The sequence below is a fragment of the Thalassophryne amazonica genome, chromosome 20 (assembly GCF_902500255.1).
Source record: "Thalassophryne amazonica chromosome 20, fThaAma1.1, whole genome shotgun sequence".
Taxonomy (NCBI): domain Eukaryota; kingdom Metazoa; phylum Chordata; class Actinopteri; order Batrachoidiformes; family Batrachoididae; genus Thalassophryne; species Thalassophryne amazonica.
Window position 1 is genome coordinate 34,790,519 of NC_047122.1, and position 18,830 is coordinate 34,809,348.

Genomic DNA, 18,830 nt, shown 5'->3' on the forward strand with positions numbered 1-18,830 from the left:
GTCTGAGTTCACCGATGCAAAAACGCTGTCCGCCATAATCATATGGTATGGAGCCCATACTGTAACATCTTTAATTATGGCTTCCAATTCAAAAATGATGCTGACAGAGCAGGGATCAGAATCTCTTGGTTATGGATTTAAACATAAACAACTTTGGTTGACAGCTTTAATGAGCAGGAATCTGAAATCCCTTTTCTGTCACAAAGTATGAAAAAGTTCAGCAGATCAGCAGCAGGCTGGAGCTTCCTATTCGGAGTCCTTAATTTAGATTTCAGTTCCTTTCACTCTCTTGATCTGATGAAACATGCTCTCTTTTTGGGATCAGAGTCATCTGAGTGATATTACTCATATTTGTCAGTTCCATTCTCATCTTATTTTTATGTCTTTGTTTTTACCGTCCGCAGTCCTTTATATCAGTTTTTCCTGCAGCTTATTGCTTTGGAGTTTTCCGTGGCTTTGATGCTTCCATTTCAAGCCAAAAGATGTTATTTGTCCACTGAGTCTTCCAGGTCAAGTCCAAGGCCCCAAGAGAGAAATCTGAGTAGGCAGTAGTGGGGTACTTAGTGTCACTGTCATCGTATTTCTAGATTTTAAAATAAAAATAAAATATATTTCCTATACCTGACCTGTGCTGTTAAAGCAAACAAATAATACTACTAACAAACAAAGAATATAAACAACCTTTTGTGCATAGATACCGATAAAGTGCAAACAGTATTTGGTTACAAAAGCTTTATAATTGGTTTTCCCTGTTTCTTTATGACTTGGTGCATGTAAGATAAAGTGCATCAAGTCACTCTCTGGTCTTTATATATTTGGTATTTCTTCTCATGGCTCTGCACGTGCATGTTCAGTTCCCTTTCATATGATCCAGCTGCAGAAAACAACCTATCCATTCATTCTTGTAATGCCTCCGCCTTCCTGATGGGGGAGTGCTTCTGTTGCGCTCTACTTTCATCCTTCTGAAAAACAGGTGTGCACATCTGGAGTTCTCTTTTTTCAGGAGTTGGATGGATGCATTTACTGCAGCGCACGCTACAGTAAATGGTCACTGTGGGAGTCCACACAGTGTTGTGGAGGGTTTAAAAAATAAAAAATTATTTCTCATCCACCATGGAGATTTCATCAGGAATCTTCTCCTCAGAATCACAGCGGCCCGACAACTTGTGTTCCATGTCACTGAAGCGCTCTGCGACACACTGTGCTGTCAGACGGGCCTCCGGGTCGTGGTCCCAGCACTCCACTATGGTGCCGCACACCAACTGGATTCCCTGTAGGAGAGTAGCAGAGCACAGATCAAGTCAGAGAAAAGGATCTTTCAATGAAGAATAAGACCAATCATCGAGTGATCTCCTGGATCTTAGTGTTTTTACTCAACATTTGAGGATTTGATTTTTTTTTTTTACTGAAGAACTGCACCTCAGCAAATTCAAGAAAACTATTTCAAGAAACTGGTACAAAGAATGTGCAGGAAAATTAAGAAAACTTTCCTAAAAATGTTTTGAACATGTGTTAGAACCACAAATCAGACCAGTGATTATCACATACATGCATGCTTGAGGTTCAAGTGAACATTACAGCAGTGGCACGCCCATATCCATTTGGCTGGGGTGCCCCTAATTTATTTGCAGGGTTAGCATGAAGTATGAGCATGCACACATACACGTCACATTATCTTCATTAAAAACAAAAACACTGAGCATTAAGGCTGATGGTCTACAAGTTGGCATCAGAGTGATAATAAAATCAGACTTTCATTAAGTAGGCTCAGTGGTGCGATTCCCAACCCAGGTGACCAAAACAGTCATTCTACATGCATACAACAAAAGCTGTCCTTCCTAATTATAGTTAGACACAATCCAACCACCAGGAGCAGTGGACAACCACAGTCCAACACCAGGGGACCAAATCCAGATGTAGAGACGCTGCCATGATCGGGACAGAGAAAGGAGCACCTTATGGGAAAGTATACATTTGAGTCAAAGTTAGATTAATTTTTGGAAATGCGGTTGTGGTGATGATCTGGTTTGTATTTAACCACCATAAACCTTGTGATCACATGACACACGGTGATGCATTGTAGGAAAACAGATTGGAAGACACGGAAGAAAATAATTTCAATTTCAGTTTATTTCCATTTATATAGTGCCAAATCACAGCAAAGTTGCCTCAAGGCGCTTCACACAAGTAAGATCTAACCTTACCAACAACCCGGGGCAAGCACACAGGTGACAGTGGTAAGAAAAACTCCCTCTGATGATTTGAGGAAGAAACCTCAAGCAGACCAGACTCAAAGGGGTGACCCTCTGCTTGGGCCATGCTACAGACACAAATTACAGAACAATTCACAAAACGAATATGCAGGAAATGCTGTTGGTGCACAGGACAGGAGGGTCTCCAGCACAAATACCACACCCATCTCTGGATGGAGTTGCATCTTAAACAGAGAGAAAAAACTGAATCGGGCAACAGAAAGACAAGAAATACAGTGTAATTTGCCAGCATTAAACATCAAGAAAAACAGGAAATACTAAGGTGATCGCCGGCCACCGATCACAAGAAGTACCAATGTGGTACCAATTTACGTAGTCCACCTCAATTTAGACACAGTGGCTTATACACCTCTCCATTTTTGTGTATTTGGAGCATTTTGTAACTCTTCAAAACTTCAAATTTGTTAAAATTTATATGTGCAACCATTCAGTGTAGAGTGGTGATTATACTTGAAATGAGAGAGAGGCTAATGCTAATAGCATATGGCATTTGTCAGCATTTCCAGAATTGCAATATTATAAATTCATTCCCTTTCAACCCTGAAATAAAAAAACCGAAGTAAAAAAAAAAAAACATGCCTCAAGAAATGTGCACTTTACGTTATTAAAGAGTTTAAAATCTCAAACGAGTGCAGCTCATGTCATCAAGCTAATGACGTGGCTAATGCTGCCAATGTTTAGGAAGGGGCGTGGTCTCAATCTTGCAAACTCTCCCTCGAGCCCGTCCATCTCATACAATGGTCTGGAACCACAGATTGTATAGGCACTGAACAAACCCTCAAAGATGTCACCCATAGGTTTGCTGAAGAGCTCCAAACCTCACCATCTTGGCAGCGCCTGACTCCACTACTTTACCTTTAAAAGGGCAAAGTGGTGGAGTGTGGGCAAGACCTGGGTGACAGGAGTGGGACAAATAAAGCTCAACCATGCCTGCATCTCAGAATTACAAACAAAATAAAAACTAAACTTAAAAAAAGCAAACTAAATAGCTACATTATTTCAGATATTTGTAATAACGTGCAGAAAGGACAGTCAAACTAGCAATTATTTCTAGCAGCGGGCTCTGATAGCAGGGCCTTAGATTCAGCTTGCCAGGACATAAAGTGAGCACACCCCCTAATTATTCATAATTTTATGGCTTAAAATAGCTTAAAATGATGAATTACATGAAAATTCACTCCCTAACCCCCATTGCAAATACAGCTGTCATGAAAGGAAGGACTAGACCAAAACACCTTTTTGTTCCAGACTGTAAACATGTTTATTTCTGCTGTAAAGTTGGGGATTTTTAACATGGGCTGCTCTGTGTGACTCACTTAGGGAGCCAGTCTCAAGTGGCTATTCAAGGAACTGCAAGTTTTACCACTTCCATGTTGGCCTCATTTCTCAGCACTGGAGATTGAGCTTCTCTGAAACCAAACATATTTATTGATTGTGCAGTGGTAGATTTCTAACTCTGACAGACGGACAGAGCCCCCTAACAAGCCCCCACCCCAAAATTTTGTTTGCAGGTGGTATAATAGGACAGCACGTTGGCTTAGTGGTTAGCACTGTTGCCTCACAACATGAAGGTCATGGGATCGATTCCCACCTGTGACTTTTCTGTGTGGAGTTTGCATGTTCTCCCCGTGTTCGCGTGGGTTCCCTCTGGGTGCTCCAGCACCCCCATGACCCTTAATTGGAGTAAGCGGTTGAAGATGACTGAGTGAGTGAGTGACTGAGTGAGGAAGTATAATAAATAAATAAATAAATAAATATGTAGTTGTTGGATTTTCATAATGTCGTTTCTTACCATGTGGTTGATCCAACTGTTGGGGATTTCGGGTCTGCCTCTGTCTCTGAGAACGCTGTCCTTCATACTCTCCACACACGGGTGCTCCCTCAGGTTTCCGAATGGTGGCTCGTACTCTTTGACCTCTGTGAGCACACACATTACAGGTAAGTGCAGGAAAAGAAAAGGAAAGCATCATTTGAACCAGTCGGCAGAGGAAAGAACCACAGAAACAGCTCTGCAGGAAGCTACCCGTCTGTTGGAACAGACGGCCGAGACTCACAGCACAAAGATCAACACCTCTTAAAAAACACACTGTTCGCGCTAAAATAAAACTGCAGGATGCAACTTTAAAGAGCACTGAAGCCGCACATACAACTTAAATAAATGTATGCTAATCCAAGAGGGACAGAGAAGGAGATTTGCTGAAAAGAAACTCTTATTATGATCATATTTTTCAATGGGCTTAAAGTATCTCACCAACACAGCTTTGGCTTTGTGTCAGCTCCCTTACACAACAAAATCCACAGTGCTCATCAAAAGCAATTTACCAGCCATGTTCACTCAGGGGAACATTTCAAAGCATTGGCGTGGACGACAGAGTCTGGCAACCCAAGGTCAGGATTTTTCCAAAGACGGCATATCTTTGTATGAATTAATGTATCCTCCAAGTAACGTGGCAAATCAAACTCCAATTTGCTAAAAGCGTGGAGCGCTTGAATAAAGAAAACACAAGTTTGAGAGAATCCACAGAGAGAAGAGAAGCCTGATGAGAGGCGAGACAGTGAGAACAATGTTGAACTACATAATTAGTTCGAGCAGATCTTCAATAATCGGAAGACAGGGAGAGGGAATAGCAGCATGTGACTCCCACCATGTTCAACAAATAATCCCAGACAAAGACAAACAAAAGCCCGAAAGAGTGAACAGAATTTACAGGCTGCTTTCCAAAGCTCAAACATGGATCTACCTTTGCTTTTGCAATTTTTAATTTTGGGTCGTACATCAAATACAACTCTGTTCTTCCACCATTATCCCACATAGTGTTATAATAATACTAATCTGGAACAAGTGTTTTTTTTTTCTTTATGAATGTAAACTCTGCATGTTATATTCACAGTGTAAACTTTGCAAATGTATAGAAGGATAACCGTTACAATTTTAGTATTAACAACAACTGTACGTTAATGATTATTACTCAAGTCTGGCTCATCCTTCCATCATCTTCTGAACTTACTTATTCTAGTTAATATCCCAGCAGCCATTGGGTAAGAGGTGGAGGCCACCACTCTATTGCAGATGGCTCATACATAATTAACTGAATTCATTTACTTTTAAAACAAATATATCAGTGCAGTGAAAGGTTGTCAGATCTCGCCAATGCGTCAGAATGCACACGCAGACAGCGGCCACCAAAGCTCCCTGCAATGAAGCAGTAAGGTGTAGTCTTACACACCTCTCTGCAGCTTCTCTCCCCCTGCCATCCCCTCATTACCCCATCCCCGTAGAGACGGTGCCTGCTCCCAGACCACCAATAACCAGCAAAAATCTATTTAAGCATAAAAATTCAAAAAGAAAAAATAATATAGCACCTTCAACTGCACCACAGACTAAAACAGTTAAATGTGGTCTATTAAACATTAGGTCTCTCTCTTCTAAGTCCCTGTTAAATTATATAATAATTGATCAACATATTGATTTATTCTGCCTTACAGAAACCTGGTTACAGCAGGATGGATATGTTAGTTTAAATGAGTCAACACCCCCGAGTCACACTAACTGCCAGAATGCTCGTAGCACGGGCCGAGGCGGAGGATTAGCAGCAATCTTCCATTCCAGCTTATTAATTAATCAAAAACCCAGACAGAGCTTTAATTCATTTGAAAGCTTGACTCTTAGTCTTGTCCATCCAAATTGGAAGTCCCAAAAACCAGTTTTATTTGTTATCTATCGTCCTCCTGGTCATTACTGTGAGTTTCTCTGTGAATTTTCAGACCTTTTGTCTGACTTAGTGCTTAGCTCAGATAAGATAATTATAGTGGGCGATTTTAACATCCACACAGATGCTGAGAATGATAGCCTCAACACTGCATTTAATCTATTATTAGACTCAATTGGCTTTGCTCAAAATGTAAATGAGTCCACCCACCACTTTAATCATATCTTAGATCTTGTTCTGACTTATGGTATGGAAATTGAAGACTTAACAGTATTCCCTGAAAACTCCCTTCTGTCTGATCATTTCTTAATAACATTTACATTTACTCTGATGGACTACCCAGCAGTGGGGAATAAGTTTCATTACACTAGAAGTCTTTCAGAAAGCGCTGTAACTAGGTTTAAGGATATGATTCCTTCTTTATGTTCTCTAATGCCATATACCAACACAGTGCAGAGTAGCTGCCTAAACTCTGTAAGTGAGATAGAGTATCTCGTCAATAATTTTACATCCTCATTGAAGACAACTTTGGATGCTGTAGCTCCTCTGAAAAAGAGAGCTTTAAATCATGTCCGTAAAGCTAGGACATCTTACTACTCATCACTAATTGAACAAAATAAGAACAACCCCAGGTTTCTTTTCAGCACTGTAGCCAGGCTGACAAAGAGTCAGAGCTAATAAAGTTTTAACTATTAGAGAAAAAATGACTCATAACCATCCCAAAGACGTATCGTTATCTTTGGCTGCTTTCAGTGATGCCGGTATTTGGTTAGACCCTTTCTCTCAGATTGTTCTGTCTGAGTTATTTTCATTAGTTACTTCATCCAAACCATCAACATGTCTATTAGACCCCATTCCTACCAGGCTGCTCAAGGAAGCCCTACCATTATTTAATGCTTCGATCTTAAATATGATCAATCTATCTTTATTAGCTGGCTATGTACCACAGGCTTTTAAGGTGGCAGTAATTAAACCATTACTTAAAAAGCCATCACTTGACCCAGCTATCTTAGCTAATTATAGGCCAATCTCCAACCTTCCTTTTCTCTCAAAAATTCTTGAAAGGGTAGTTGTAAAACAACTAACTGATCATCTGCAGAGGAATGGTCTATTTGAAGAGTTTCAGTCAGGTTTTAGAATTCATCACAGTACAGAAACAGCATTAGTGAAGGTTACAAATGATCTTCTTATGGCCTCGGACAGTGGACTCATCTCTGTGCTTGTTCTGTTAGACCTCAGTGCTGCTTTTGATACTGTTGACCATAAAATTTTATTACAGAGATTAGAGCATGCCATAGGTATTAAAGGTACTGCGCTGCAGTGTGGTTTGAATCATATTTATCTAATAGATTACAATTTGTTCATGTAAATGGGGAATCTTCTTCACAGACTAAGGTTAATTATGGAGTTCCACAAGGTTCTGTGCTAGGACCAATTTTATTCACTTTATACATGCTTCCCTTAGGCAGTATTATTAGACGGCATTGCTTAAATTTTCATTGTTACGCAGATGATACCCAGCTTTATCTATCCATGAAGCCAGAGGACACACACCAATTAGCTAAACTGCAGGATTGTCTTACAGACATAAAGACATGGATGACCTCTAATTTCCTGCTTTTAAACTCAGATAAAACTGAAGTTATTGTACTTGGCCCCACAAATCTTAGAAACATGGTGTCTAACCAGATCCTTACTCTGGATGGCATTACCCTGACCTCTAGTAATACTGTGAGAAATCTTGGAGTCATTTTTGATCAGGATATGTCATTCAAAGCGCATATTAAACAAATATGTAGGACTGCTTTTTTGCATTTACGCAATATCTCTAAAATTAGAAAGGCCTTGTCTCAGAGTGATGCTGAAAAACTAATTCATGCATTTATTTCCTCTAGGCTGGACTATTGTAATTCATTATTATCAGGTTGTCCTAAAAGTTCCCTGAAAAGCCTTCAGTTAATTCAAAATGCTGCAGCTAGAGTACTAACGGGGACTAGGAGAGAGCATATCTCACCCATATTGGCCTCTCTTCATTGGCTTCCTGTTAATTCTAGAAGAGAATTTAAAATTCTTCTTCTTACTTATAAGGTTTTGAATAATCAGGTCCCATCTTATCTTAGGGACCTCATAGTACCATATCACCCCAATAGAGCGCTTCGCTCTCAGACTGCAGGCTTACTTGTAGTTCCTATGGTTTGTAAGAGTAGAATGGGAGGCAGAGCCTTCAGCTTTCAGGCACCTCTCCTGTGGAACCAGCTCCCAATTCGGATCAGGGAGACAGACACCCTCTCTACTTTTAAGATTAGGCTTAAAACTTTCCTTTTTGCTAAAGCTTATAGTTAGGGCTGGATCAGGTGACCCTGAACCATCCCTTAGTTATGCTGCTACAGACTTAGACTGCTGGGGGGTTCCCATGATGCACTGAGTGTTTCTTTCTCTTTTTGCTCTGTATGCACCACTCTGCATTTAATCATTAGTGATTGATCTCTGCTCCCCTCCACAGCATGTCTTTTTCCTGGTTCTCTCCCTCAGCCCCAACCAGTCCCAGCAGAAGACTGCCCCTCCCTGAGCCTGGTTCTGCTGGAGGTTTCTTCCTGTTAAAAGGGAGTTTTTCCTTCCCACTGTCGCCGGGTGCTTGCTCACAGGGGGTCGTTTTGACCGTTGGGGTTTTTCTGTGGTTATTGTGTGGCTTTTGCCTTGCAGTGTGGAGCGCCTTGGGGCAACTGTTTGTTGTGATTTGGCGCTATATAAATAAAATTGATTTGATTTGAAGTTTTGTACATTTCTCTACAAGTGTTTACTTTTATTTAACTTAATGATTGTTACATCCACCAACAAAGTTGGGTGGAGGTTATGGCTGTTTCTTTGTTAATCTGTTTGTGAACAGCCTGTAACCCACACTTTTTCCTCATATTTTCGCCTTAATTGCACTCTCTGTACATCAGCATTTTTTCTCTAAAAATGCACTTTATGTGAGTCTGCATCAGCACACATCTAGCATCTGTTGTTTGTATATATATATATATGTATGTTGTTTTTAGTTCTGCTTGGTTGGAGGTGATATGTTGCTGTATTTTATGATGTTGTTTTTATAATATGCTGGCTTTCTTAATGATTTGGTGCTGAAGAGATGCTGCTAAAATGAAATTTCATTGTGTCCACAATGACAATAAAGTTCTATTCTATTCTATTCTATTCTATATATCGTTATGAAATTTTGACAGAGGATCCATATCCTGGTAGGCAAGAATTGATTAAATTTTGAAGGTCATAGGTCAAAGTCAGGAAAAATTTTGGAAAATTGGAAAAAATCCCTATCCTTTAACACTGAACAAAATTTTAAAACAATCATAACTCTGTTAAAAAAAACTGAACTTCTTTCATATTTGAAAGTGTTATGTAGGATGGTATTCTTTATCGACTGACAAAGTTTGATCCAGATCTGATCCGGATTACAGATTTTGTGGCCATTTCAATTTAACATTGAAAACCCCATTAAATGTATATTTTACATTATATATTAATCAAATATGCCCCGATCACTCTCATATTTAAAGGTGCAGACTGGCACTCACTATTGCCTGATAAAGTTTGATCTGGATCTGATCTGGATTGTGGATTTTGTGGATGGTTGAATTTAATATTGAAAACCCCATTTAGTGTACATTTTGCATTATAGCCCAATCAAAAGTGCTTCAGTCACTCTCATTTTTCTATCATGGATTTACCTACAACACCAAAATTGGATGAGGGTTCCAATTTTATGCCTGTTTGTCTATCTTCCAGTTATCAGTTGGAACTCAAGCCCCAAGAGTAATTGTACATAGCAAAGATAACCAATGTTCTGTGAAAATGATCTGAAAAAGAATTCAGAAACTGAAAAAGTGAAAATCGGTTTGCGTTTATTAAATTCCACATAGATTAAACGTAGCAGACACGGATTATTTGTTATAATTGTTTTAGCAAGTTTTCAGGGTATCATGCATGCTGTCTCTTATTAACGTGACAAAAAGTATAAAAAGATTACATTTTTGTAGTATAATATTCATTTACAATTGTCATCATGTGGATTCTCTATATTATTTGACTGTAGCGACTCTCTGGCACGCAAGGGATTATGGGATACGTCAATAGGGCGAATTCAGCAGAGTTAACAAAAGGCACAGCGCATGATTTTCTTTATCATGTGTAACTCTTACCGCACAGTTTATACACAGCAACTGGATCAGCCTTTGAAGTTAACCAACGTACTCTGCAACTAAACAAGCGCATCTGGTATATATAAATACTAATTAGAATTTCAGAATAAAAACTCAATGGCGAAATCTCTCAAACGACATCAAAGTGTTAACTGGAGTGGACCATACATTTATCAGGATAAATAGTTCATGTGCATGGAGGATGGTCCAGTTACCTTTCAGTATTTGAAAAATTTACCAAGAGGACCACTGTTGCACAAACAGGAAGTGGAAGGTGTGGGACGTAGAACAGTCTGTACAGATATAAACTTCCCACTTTTTGTGTCAGCTCTGCTGGTTTTGTGTTCAGCCATGCATGCAACCTCAATGCCAATAAATATATAAGGAAAAAGGAGACAGATGTTCTTTTTGTTTTGACAGAGTCGATTTAGTGTAAGACTGCAAATCTGTTCTGTAAACTCTTTCACAAACGTGTTTATGCAGCCAGCTCCGCGCAAACAATGGGTCCAAAAATACATGACTCACGCTGCTCGCTGGTACGTTACAATATAAACAAGTGTGTTTTCCTGAATGAAAAAAAAAATTGGCCGATACCACTCTAACGGAAAGCAGGATTTCAGGCAAACAATCCAAGTTCTGAACTAACAAAACTATTGAAAACACAACACAGAGGAAGTTAGGAATGGTGCGGTTTGCAGAAGTCAGACGCTGCGACCTGACAAGGTTTTTGCAAAGTACTAACAAGTTTCACACACTAACAATGAGGAACTTAAACTGTCTCATACAAGAGCTGACACACAGCCACGGTGAATTTTGCAATGGCATCACAAATTCTCTACAAAATGTCTTTTTTTGTTTGCCGTGCCAGTTGTTAGACAAGCTTGTAGAAAATGTCTGGGAACATACAGGCAACAGAAACTCAGCTAAAGTTAGTTGCACCAGCTGACAAGTACTGTATGACTTCTGAATGTTGTCTATGAACATCATCTCTGCAGGTGTGCTGAGATCTGCGACAGAACAGATGTTTCCCAGCTATTGACCTTTGTTATATTTGCCACAGAAATGACAGTAAATGTGCAGCATTTGTCATTTAGTTTTATAATTCCACCTTTCACCTGTTTACAACTCTTATGTTAGACTAAAGAACTAGAAGTAAGTCCTAAACATTCCCTGAGGCCAACGGCACCGATGCAGATTCTATAGTGTGAGATGGAAGACAGTTTATAACTGGACAATGTCCTGGCGTTCCATGCAGGGGGAGCAGACTCTCATCCACTCTGTTGTTTACAGACTAAAGACTAAAAACAACAACAAAAACAAGCAAAATAAAACCTAGGTTTTGAACTCAAGCAGCGTAACACTTGAGTTCAACAGTTGTGACCCTGAGCGGGAACTTTCAAAGCTCATGTGACCAATATAAATTTGATATGACTTCATATTAGTGTTTCATAGTAGCCACGGGTGTATCCATAATCAATTTCTCAAAAGTCATCATTCTAAATGAGTATGAGCTTTCAAGGTCACCCAACGTTAAAGATCATGTGAGCAATAGAAGGGTAACATGTTTTCATTTAGTTTTTCACACTAATCATAAGTGTATCTGTAAGCAGCTCCTCAAAATAGCAATTAAATAGCTTTCAAGGTCAAAAGTCAAACAGACCGGCGATACATGAATTCATATAAATGGGTATCTGCAACCATAGGTGAGCTTCAATTATTCTAAATATCCCCTATATATTACCAATTAGCCAAATTTTTTACCCAAAGCCAAAATATGGCCAGCGGGTATTGCAAAGACTTTGTGTCCATCCATGCTGAGCATTAGTCCATCCTATTACGGCCAGGGTCTTCAAATTCACAGGGAACATTCTTGGGACACAGACCTTGGACAAGTTCAAAGATGGCTAACCTTGACCTATTTTAAGAGGTCAAAAGGTCACATTCTGTTTCCTATTTTTATAGTCATACGGCCGAGGGTATTTTAGCATTTTGTTAGTTTCCAAATTCAAATCACTTTATCCTTGGTTGACCCTCAATCACGCCACCAAGTTAGATCCCACTGAGATTAAAACTCTCCCCATTAATTTGTTCACATAAGGAAAGGGACAGATACACAGAAAACAATATTAAAAAAAAGACCAAAGAAAAAAGAAAGGAAAACACATCATCTGCAGCAAAGTTCAAACATCCACGCACCATTCCAGTATTTGATATTTGGATATTTAGATATTCTCATTCCTCTGCTCTTCCAAGGGAACATTTTTGTCTAATTATCCTCCATAAAGCATAAATAATGAAAATTAAACACAGGTTCAGGCACCTTAACACATAACATAGGGAACCAGATCCTCGTGGTGTTCCGATGTGTACGACTCAGTAAAACATCTGTAATCTGATCATAATAACACTTTGTCTTTTCTAAAAATCTGTCTGCCTGCGCAACAACAGCTTGACAAAGCACTCCCAGTGTCCTCGGCTGGTTTTCATTAGGCTGTGGTGGTTCTGACACTTGTTTTGTGTTCCTCACAGATTGCTCATATCAATTCATACAGATTGCATGCACATGGTGCGCATGTGTGCACACTGTGTAGACACATACACACTAGGCATGTGGAGATTAATCAATACAAATCGGTATCTAGCTACAAACGTGCTTGATGCGACTGCATCGATTCATTCAATGTGCATCAGTTCAATTGATGGGTGAAATCGTGATGCATCGATCGCTGCCTGCTTGCATTGATTTTTTTCCGAGGCACATTGAATGCACCATGGACAGAAGCCAAAAAGCACATTTCTACCGCAACAAACATGCAGGTCCGTGAAACAGCAGCAAGCAGTCACTTTAAGTCACTCATTGAGAGTGATGTTGTCTTACTGTTTAAGTTCTGACAGTGTGATGAAATCGGTTCCAAATATGAGGGAACCGATTCCTGTTCTTTATGTTGCATTTACACATAACGACGGCAAGTCACAAATGCCACAAAGTATACATTCTTGGCTGCTGATCACGAATGTGATGATTCGGGGCACAGGCGTCAGGTATTGTCAGGAACTGCTGCAACCTGTTACCACACGTTATGATTAATGGCACATGTTGCTGGAGAATTATCAGGAACCATTACGCACGGTCAAGAATAATGTTCCGCACTGTTGCATGCTATTGCGCGTAACAGCGCATCGTTAAGTTCTGTCATGTTTTGAATGAGGCTCCACACACCCCCATATTCAACCTGTCGTCAGTTGCTGAACAATTCAGATCGCTCCAGTTTGCTCCTCAAAATCCACAGCAGAAGAACTTTGTGACTGCATGCTTAGTTGAGCTCTGTGCCATGGAGTGGCGCAGAGAGGAGGAGGAGATGGAGAGAGCCAGATGTGTGGCTTCACACGGCTCTCATCTCGCTTGTTTTCCCGAACATCAGGCACATGCATCAGGTGGAACAGCTGCTGGAGCGCAATGAGGAGCATTGGAAGAGGCTTTTAGCCAACTCGGCATCACTGTCCTTCTTCAGTATACTGCAGCAATGAAACTGAATGCGGTGCAGCAGGGTTTAATTGTGTGCACATCAGAGAAGAACGCTGTTAAGGATCACCACTAATCAAGATGGATCAACACGCTCAGTTGTGACCTCCAGAACGGCAAAATGAGGGTGATGCATGACATTCGTGGAAAATTTTTTGACAGCCAAAAACATGCTTCACGAAAATCACGAATATCACGCACCAACACGCATTATTAAGAAACCTATTCGGATGTGTTAAGTCACGTTAAGAATGTCAGGAATGTGCCAAGAATGACACAAATATGACATTCGTAATGCACCCTGCCCATGTGTAAACACACCATTAAGTTGAATCTGCTAAATTTGCTGCTTATAAGGAGTAAAACAAATTCTCTGCCTCTAGTAGAATCAGAAGAAGAAGTATGCCAGTATAGTACCATACTGAATTGCAGCTTCTTATTTTCTGTTTAAATTTTTGGTATAATTTCTTTGCATCATGTTGAATCGCACCAAATCGCATCATATGGCATTGTGAGGAAATGAACCGCCATCATACGAGGTCTGTCAATAAAGTAACGGACCATTGGCTGGGAAAAAAAAACTGGCTTACCTGGAGGGTTGGAAACCTAATCACCCTCGAAGTACTCTCCTTGGGACTCCACACACTTCTCCCAGCGGTGTCGCCACTGTTGGAAGCATTCCAAAAACGCCTTTTTCGGGATGGCGCGCAGCTCCGCCGTCGTCGCAGCCATGATGTCCTCTCTTGTCTCAAATCGGGTTCCTTTTAATGGTATTTTAAGTTTTGGGAAGAGCCAGAAGTCGCAAGGGGCCATGTCAGGTGAGTAAGGTGCCTGTTGAACCACCGGAGTCTGGTTTTTGGTCAAATAAGTCTGAATTAAATGAGAGGAATGAGCTGGCGCGTTGTCGTGGTGGAGGCGCCAATTTCCTCTGGCCCACAACTCCGGTCTCTTGCGCCGCACACCATCACGTAGACGACGGAGGACATCCCTATAATACTCTTTTGTTATTGTTTGACCCTGTGGAGCGTACTCGTGGTGTACCACACCACGGGAGTCAAAAAAAACAGTCAGCATTACCTTTGTCTTGCTGCGCACTTGGCGCGCCTTCTTCGGTCTTGGCGACGTGGAATGCTTCCACTGTGACGACTGGAATTTCGTTTCCGGATCGTACCCATACACCCAGGACTCATCTCCGGTGATTATAGTGTCCATAAAGCTGGGATCAGTGTGAATGGAGTCCAGCATGTCCTGTGAGACTTCAACACGATGTTGCTTTTGCTCCGCCGTCAGCAACTTTGGCACGAACTTCGCCGCCACTCGTTTCATGCCCAGATCTTCCGTCACGATGGAATGTGCCGAAGTCCTGTTAATGTCCACTTCCTGTGCAATTTCTCGGACGGTCACACGACGATCCCGCATAACCACAGCGTGCACTTTAGAAACGATCTCGTCATTTCGGCTCGTTGATGGCCGACCGGAGCGCGGCTCGTCCTCCACCGTTACGCGCCCGTCTTTAAACCGGTTGTACCACTCCTTAATCCGTGTGATGCTCATGGCTTCATCTCCAAAAGCCGTGTGGATTTTCCGAATAGTTTCTGCCTGGCTGTCGCCAAGTTTCTGGCAGAACTTAATGCAGTAGCGCTGCTCCAAGCGTTCGGCCATTTTCTCTCAGGAAAAAAATCCGACGAGGGGGGTGGAGCGCTCCTCCCACAAGCCGTGCTCACAGGCGAATGACGTCACCGACAGGCATGGAAAAACTCACGCATGCGCACGAGGGTTCAACCTTGTGTGATGCAATCGCACGTGATTCAAATCCATATAATTTTTAAAAAAAATAAAATGGACCGTTACTTTATTGACAGACCTCGTATACATATCAAATCGCATCGAATCGGGAACAGGGATGAATCGTATCGCATCGTATCGTCAGTATCATCATGTATCGCTATATGTACCGTATCGCTGGTAGTGTATCGAATCGTTGTCAGTGATGAGATTCATATGCCAACACCAACTTTTCCCTAACATTTGCCTTAACCTCACAGAAACCTATGTTAAATTCTGTGACAAATTTTGCAACCAGCCCTTCACTACTCAAGTATTTGAAAACCTATATGCTGTTCCCACACATGATCTGTGACAGAAAGCACACACACCAGGTCACCAGGTCCTGCAGGCTTGGATGAGCTGATGATCTGACATCTGGTCAGCAGCTGCTTTAACTTCTCCTTTTCTCCACTCTTGCCCAACCGCTCCCTCTGGGGAGCGCCGCATTCTACACCACTCTGCTATTATCCGTCTACTCGGCCCCACCCGCCCGAGGAACGCCCTCACGGTCATTCCAAGTCCTAAATCTGGAACAGCTAAATTATACAGGAGAGACATTTTCGGGATGAGATTAAAAATGCCTGAATCCATCGTTTCTTTCTCTCATAGGTCTGCTGATCTTTCCACTTTCCTGAAGGATAAAGGAAGCACAATGATGCCTCATGACTGCCTGGCTGGTGCTGCAGTAGACTTTTTTGGCAGCATGCTGCTGAGATGTAAACCGCTGATCAGCCCTGATGCATGCAGATGGCATTAGAAGAAATGAGAGAGAGAAGAAGAAACAGTGAGCTTTCACCTCAGTCATGATAATGATGGCCTGAGGCGCTTCCCTCTGACTGTGTGCTTGCATGTGTTCATATTGTGTCTTAAGTGTCGTGAGTTGTGGTTTCACATGAGTGACTCACCACCCTGGATAGTATTGCATCCTCATGACAGTTGAGAATAAGCAAGAGATTAACACCATGAAACCACTGAACTCTGTAAACAGGAGTTTTACTCTTATTATGACACTCAAATTCTACAAACACCACAACATCAACTTCTATCCAACACAAAGGAACGAACAGCAAATACCTGAGTGGGATAAGATGGTGTTCCACCAATATGAAGACTTGGGTTCGATTGTGGATCATGATACCCATTTATGTCGTTGGACAAGACACTTCATCTGCAATGTCTCAACCCACCCACCAGGCTGTAAATGTGTACCAGAATTGGTTGGGGAAGTAACTTGCTTCGGACAGGCATCTATAGCTTCATGCCATGCTATGGAATCTGGAGGTCAGCACTTGCACCACAGGGGTCTCAAGGCCTTAATAGGTCTTATTTCTTCTTCCACATCATGCCCACAAATATTTATGTGACTGAATTCAGCCCCTTTGGGCACAACAACTGGCACTTTGCGTTTCTGTTCATGCACCACAGATTGCCAAGAAAAGGTGCCAAATCTCTGCCAGTAATGATATGCCTTGGCTTTCAACAGAATTGCTGCATCCCATATGTACAGCTTTTTCTTTCCATCTTTATCAGAGCCCATCATGATTATGTGATCATCATTATGTGATTTTTTTTTCCCAGAACAAGTTTCACTCCTCCACTTGTCTCAGAGAGGTGTCAAGCCTTGACGTTGAGGGAGGCAATACAGTTCCACAGACCAGCATGAGGAACGACACTCTGAAGACACACCATCTGTCCCAGTTGCTTTAGTCTATATCTCACCCCGGGCTACACTGGACGTCTGCTTCTCCTGTCCAATAAATCTACACTCGCCCTAACGCTTAACTGTCCTTTTACGCTGGTGTGAGTAATGCTGCGCCGTGGTGCAGCCAGAGAGTAATTAAGTGCTAGCTCACCTGCCGCAGGGCAAGAAGAAAAAGATGTGACAGGGAGGGGGTAGGGGGTGACGTGCAAGTTGGGGATGGAAAGTTCCCGTGCAATGAGCCTGAAAGTTTTCTCCTTCTGCTCGTGTTTCAGGCAGTTGAGGCCTAAATGTAATGAAATGCATGGAAGCAAATTGAATGGGATGGAAAAAAAAGGTTACTCCACAATTAGTCCTCAAACCTCATCAAGAGCAAAGCATTAAAAGCCACACTAATCTTCCTGCAGTGAATTCTGGATTTGTTTAATCCAGAAACAGCAATATGAATCTTGCCTGGGCCGCAATATGCCCAAAGCATCATCATACGAGTGAGGCATCCATCCAAACAGACTTCCACTCACATACAAAAACAACACGTCTTGGGACTGTGCTCTTTGAAAAACAGGAAACAGTCTTTTCTAAAGTATACCCACAGACAGAACATATTTTTGCTGCTGGGAAGGAAAAGCAAGGAGGATTATGGGTCATTGGACTTTTTTTTTTCTCCTCACATGACTTTTGTGCAGCATAACCGTGTGATACACTTCAAGAGGCCCCCTGGGGGTGCTGCGAGGGCAAAACAGGAAAAAGCCAAAGTACAACCATTTGTGCTGAAACTCGGCTCTCAATCACTGCTGTGACACAACAGAGACAAGACAAGACACAGCGACAAACTGGACCACAGAGACACTACAGGATGCAACCATAAAGTGCAGACATGAAACACTAAACTGTTCACATATTCTGACCTTTTCTTAAACTACAGAATGAATAAGTGTTGGCATATTAGTTATATGAAGGCTGATCCTTTTTTTTTTTTACTCAACGTGATTGATGGGACACACAAACGTTGTGTCACAAAGTCCTACCTGTCAAGTACACGACCCCGCGGCAAAGTTGGCCACTGCACTTCTAATTGTCGAAGTCGGCCCTGTGCTAGTCGTCCTTCGAGGTCAAACAAGCTATGGAAGCAATTTTTCATTCCGCACCATTTCCAAGGATAGTTACAGAGGCTCAAGAGGGAACTTCATCAATCAGTCCTCCTATTGATTTCCTTTACCCCCAATGAACCAGGCTAATGTCTAATTTAGCAAGAAAAATGTACTTATCTCTATTATTAACTAAAGGTCACGAGTGACTTTTTTGTACACAGTAACAGGAGCATGTCACCGGCCAGTTAAACAGCCATCTTATGTCAGAAACAGGAAAAAATAGTTAAGAAAGCCACATGTCATCATCCAGGATAACTACACTGTAGTGCCTTTGAGCAAGACCTTGACTTGTTGGTACTGCTGCTGCTGTCGTAATCAAAAAATATTTAATAAAAAAAAAATCTGGTGTGTTAACAGATTAGCACCAATCTATCTGTGCGCACCAGTGGTCAGCAGACAACAAAGCTCCTAGAGATGAATCGTGCAGGAGCAAGGTGAGCATTTGTAT

At 41.4% G+C, this 18,830-nt stretch overlaps 1 protein-coding gene across 1 annotated transcript in view; it reads right to left on the reverse strand.

Moving 5' to 3' along the window:
* Positions 1 to 743: 743 nt before the first annotated feature.
* The window catches only part of LOC117502009 (TGF-beta receptor type-2-like), a 48,127-nt gene continuing 30,040 nt past the window's right edge, over positions 744 to 18,830 (reverse strand). The window contains exons 6-7 of the mRNA XM_034160989.1: positions 4,066 to 4,190; positions 744 to 1,271 (exon numbers count right to left, since the gene is read on the reverse strand). Coding sequence (XP_034016880.1) covers positions 1,098 to 1,271; positions 4,066 to 4,190 — 299 coding nt within the window. The 3' untranslated portion in view covers positions 744 to 1,097. The remainder of the gene's footprint in view (positions 1,272 to 4,065; positions 4,191 to 18,830) is intronic.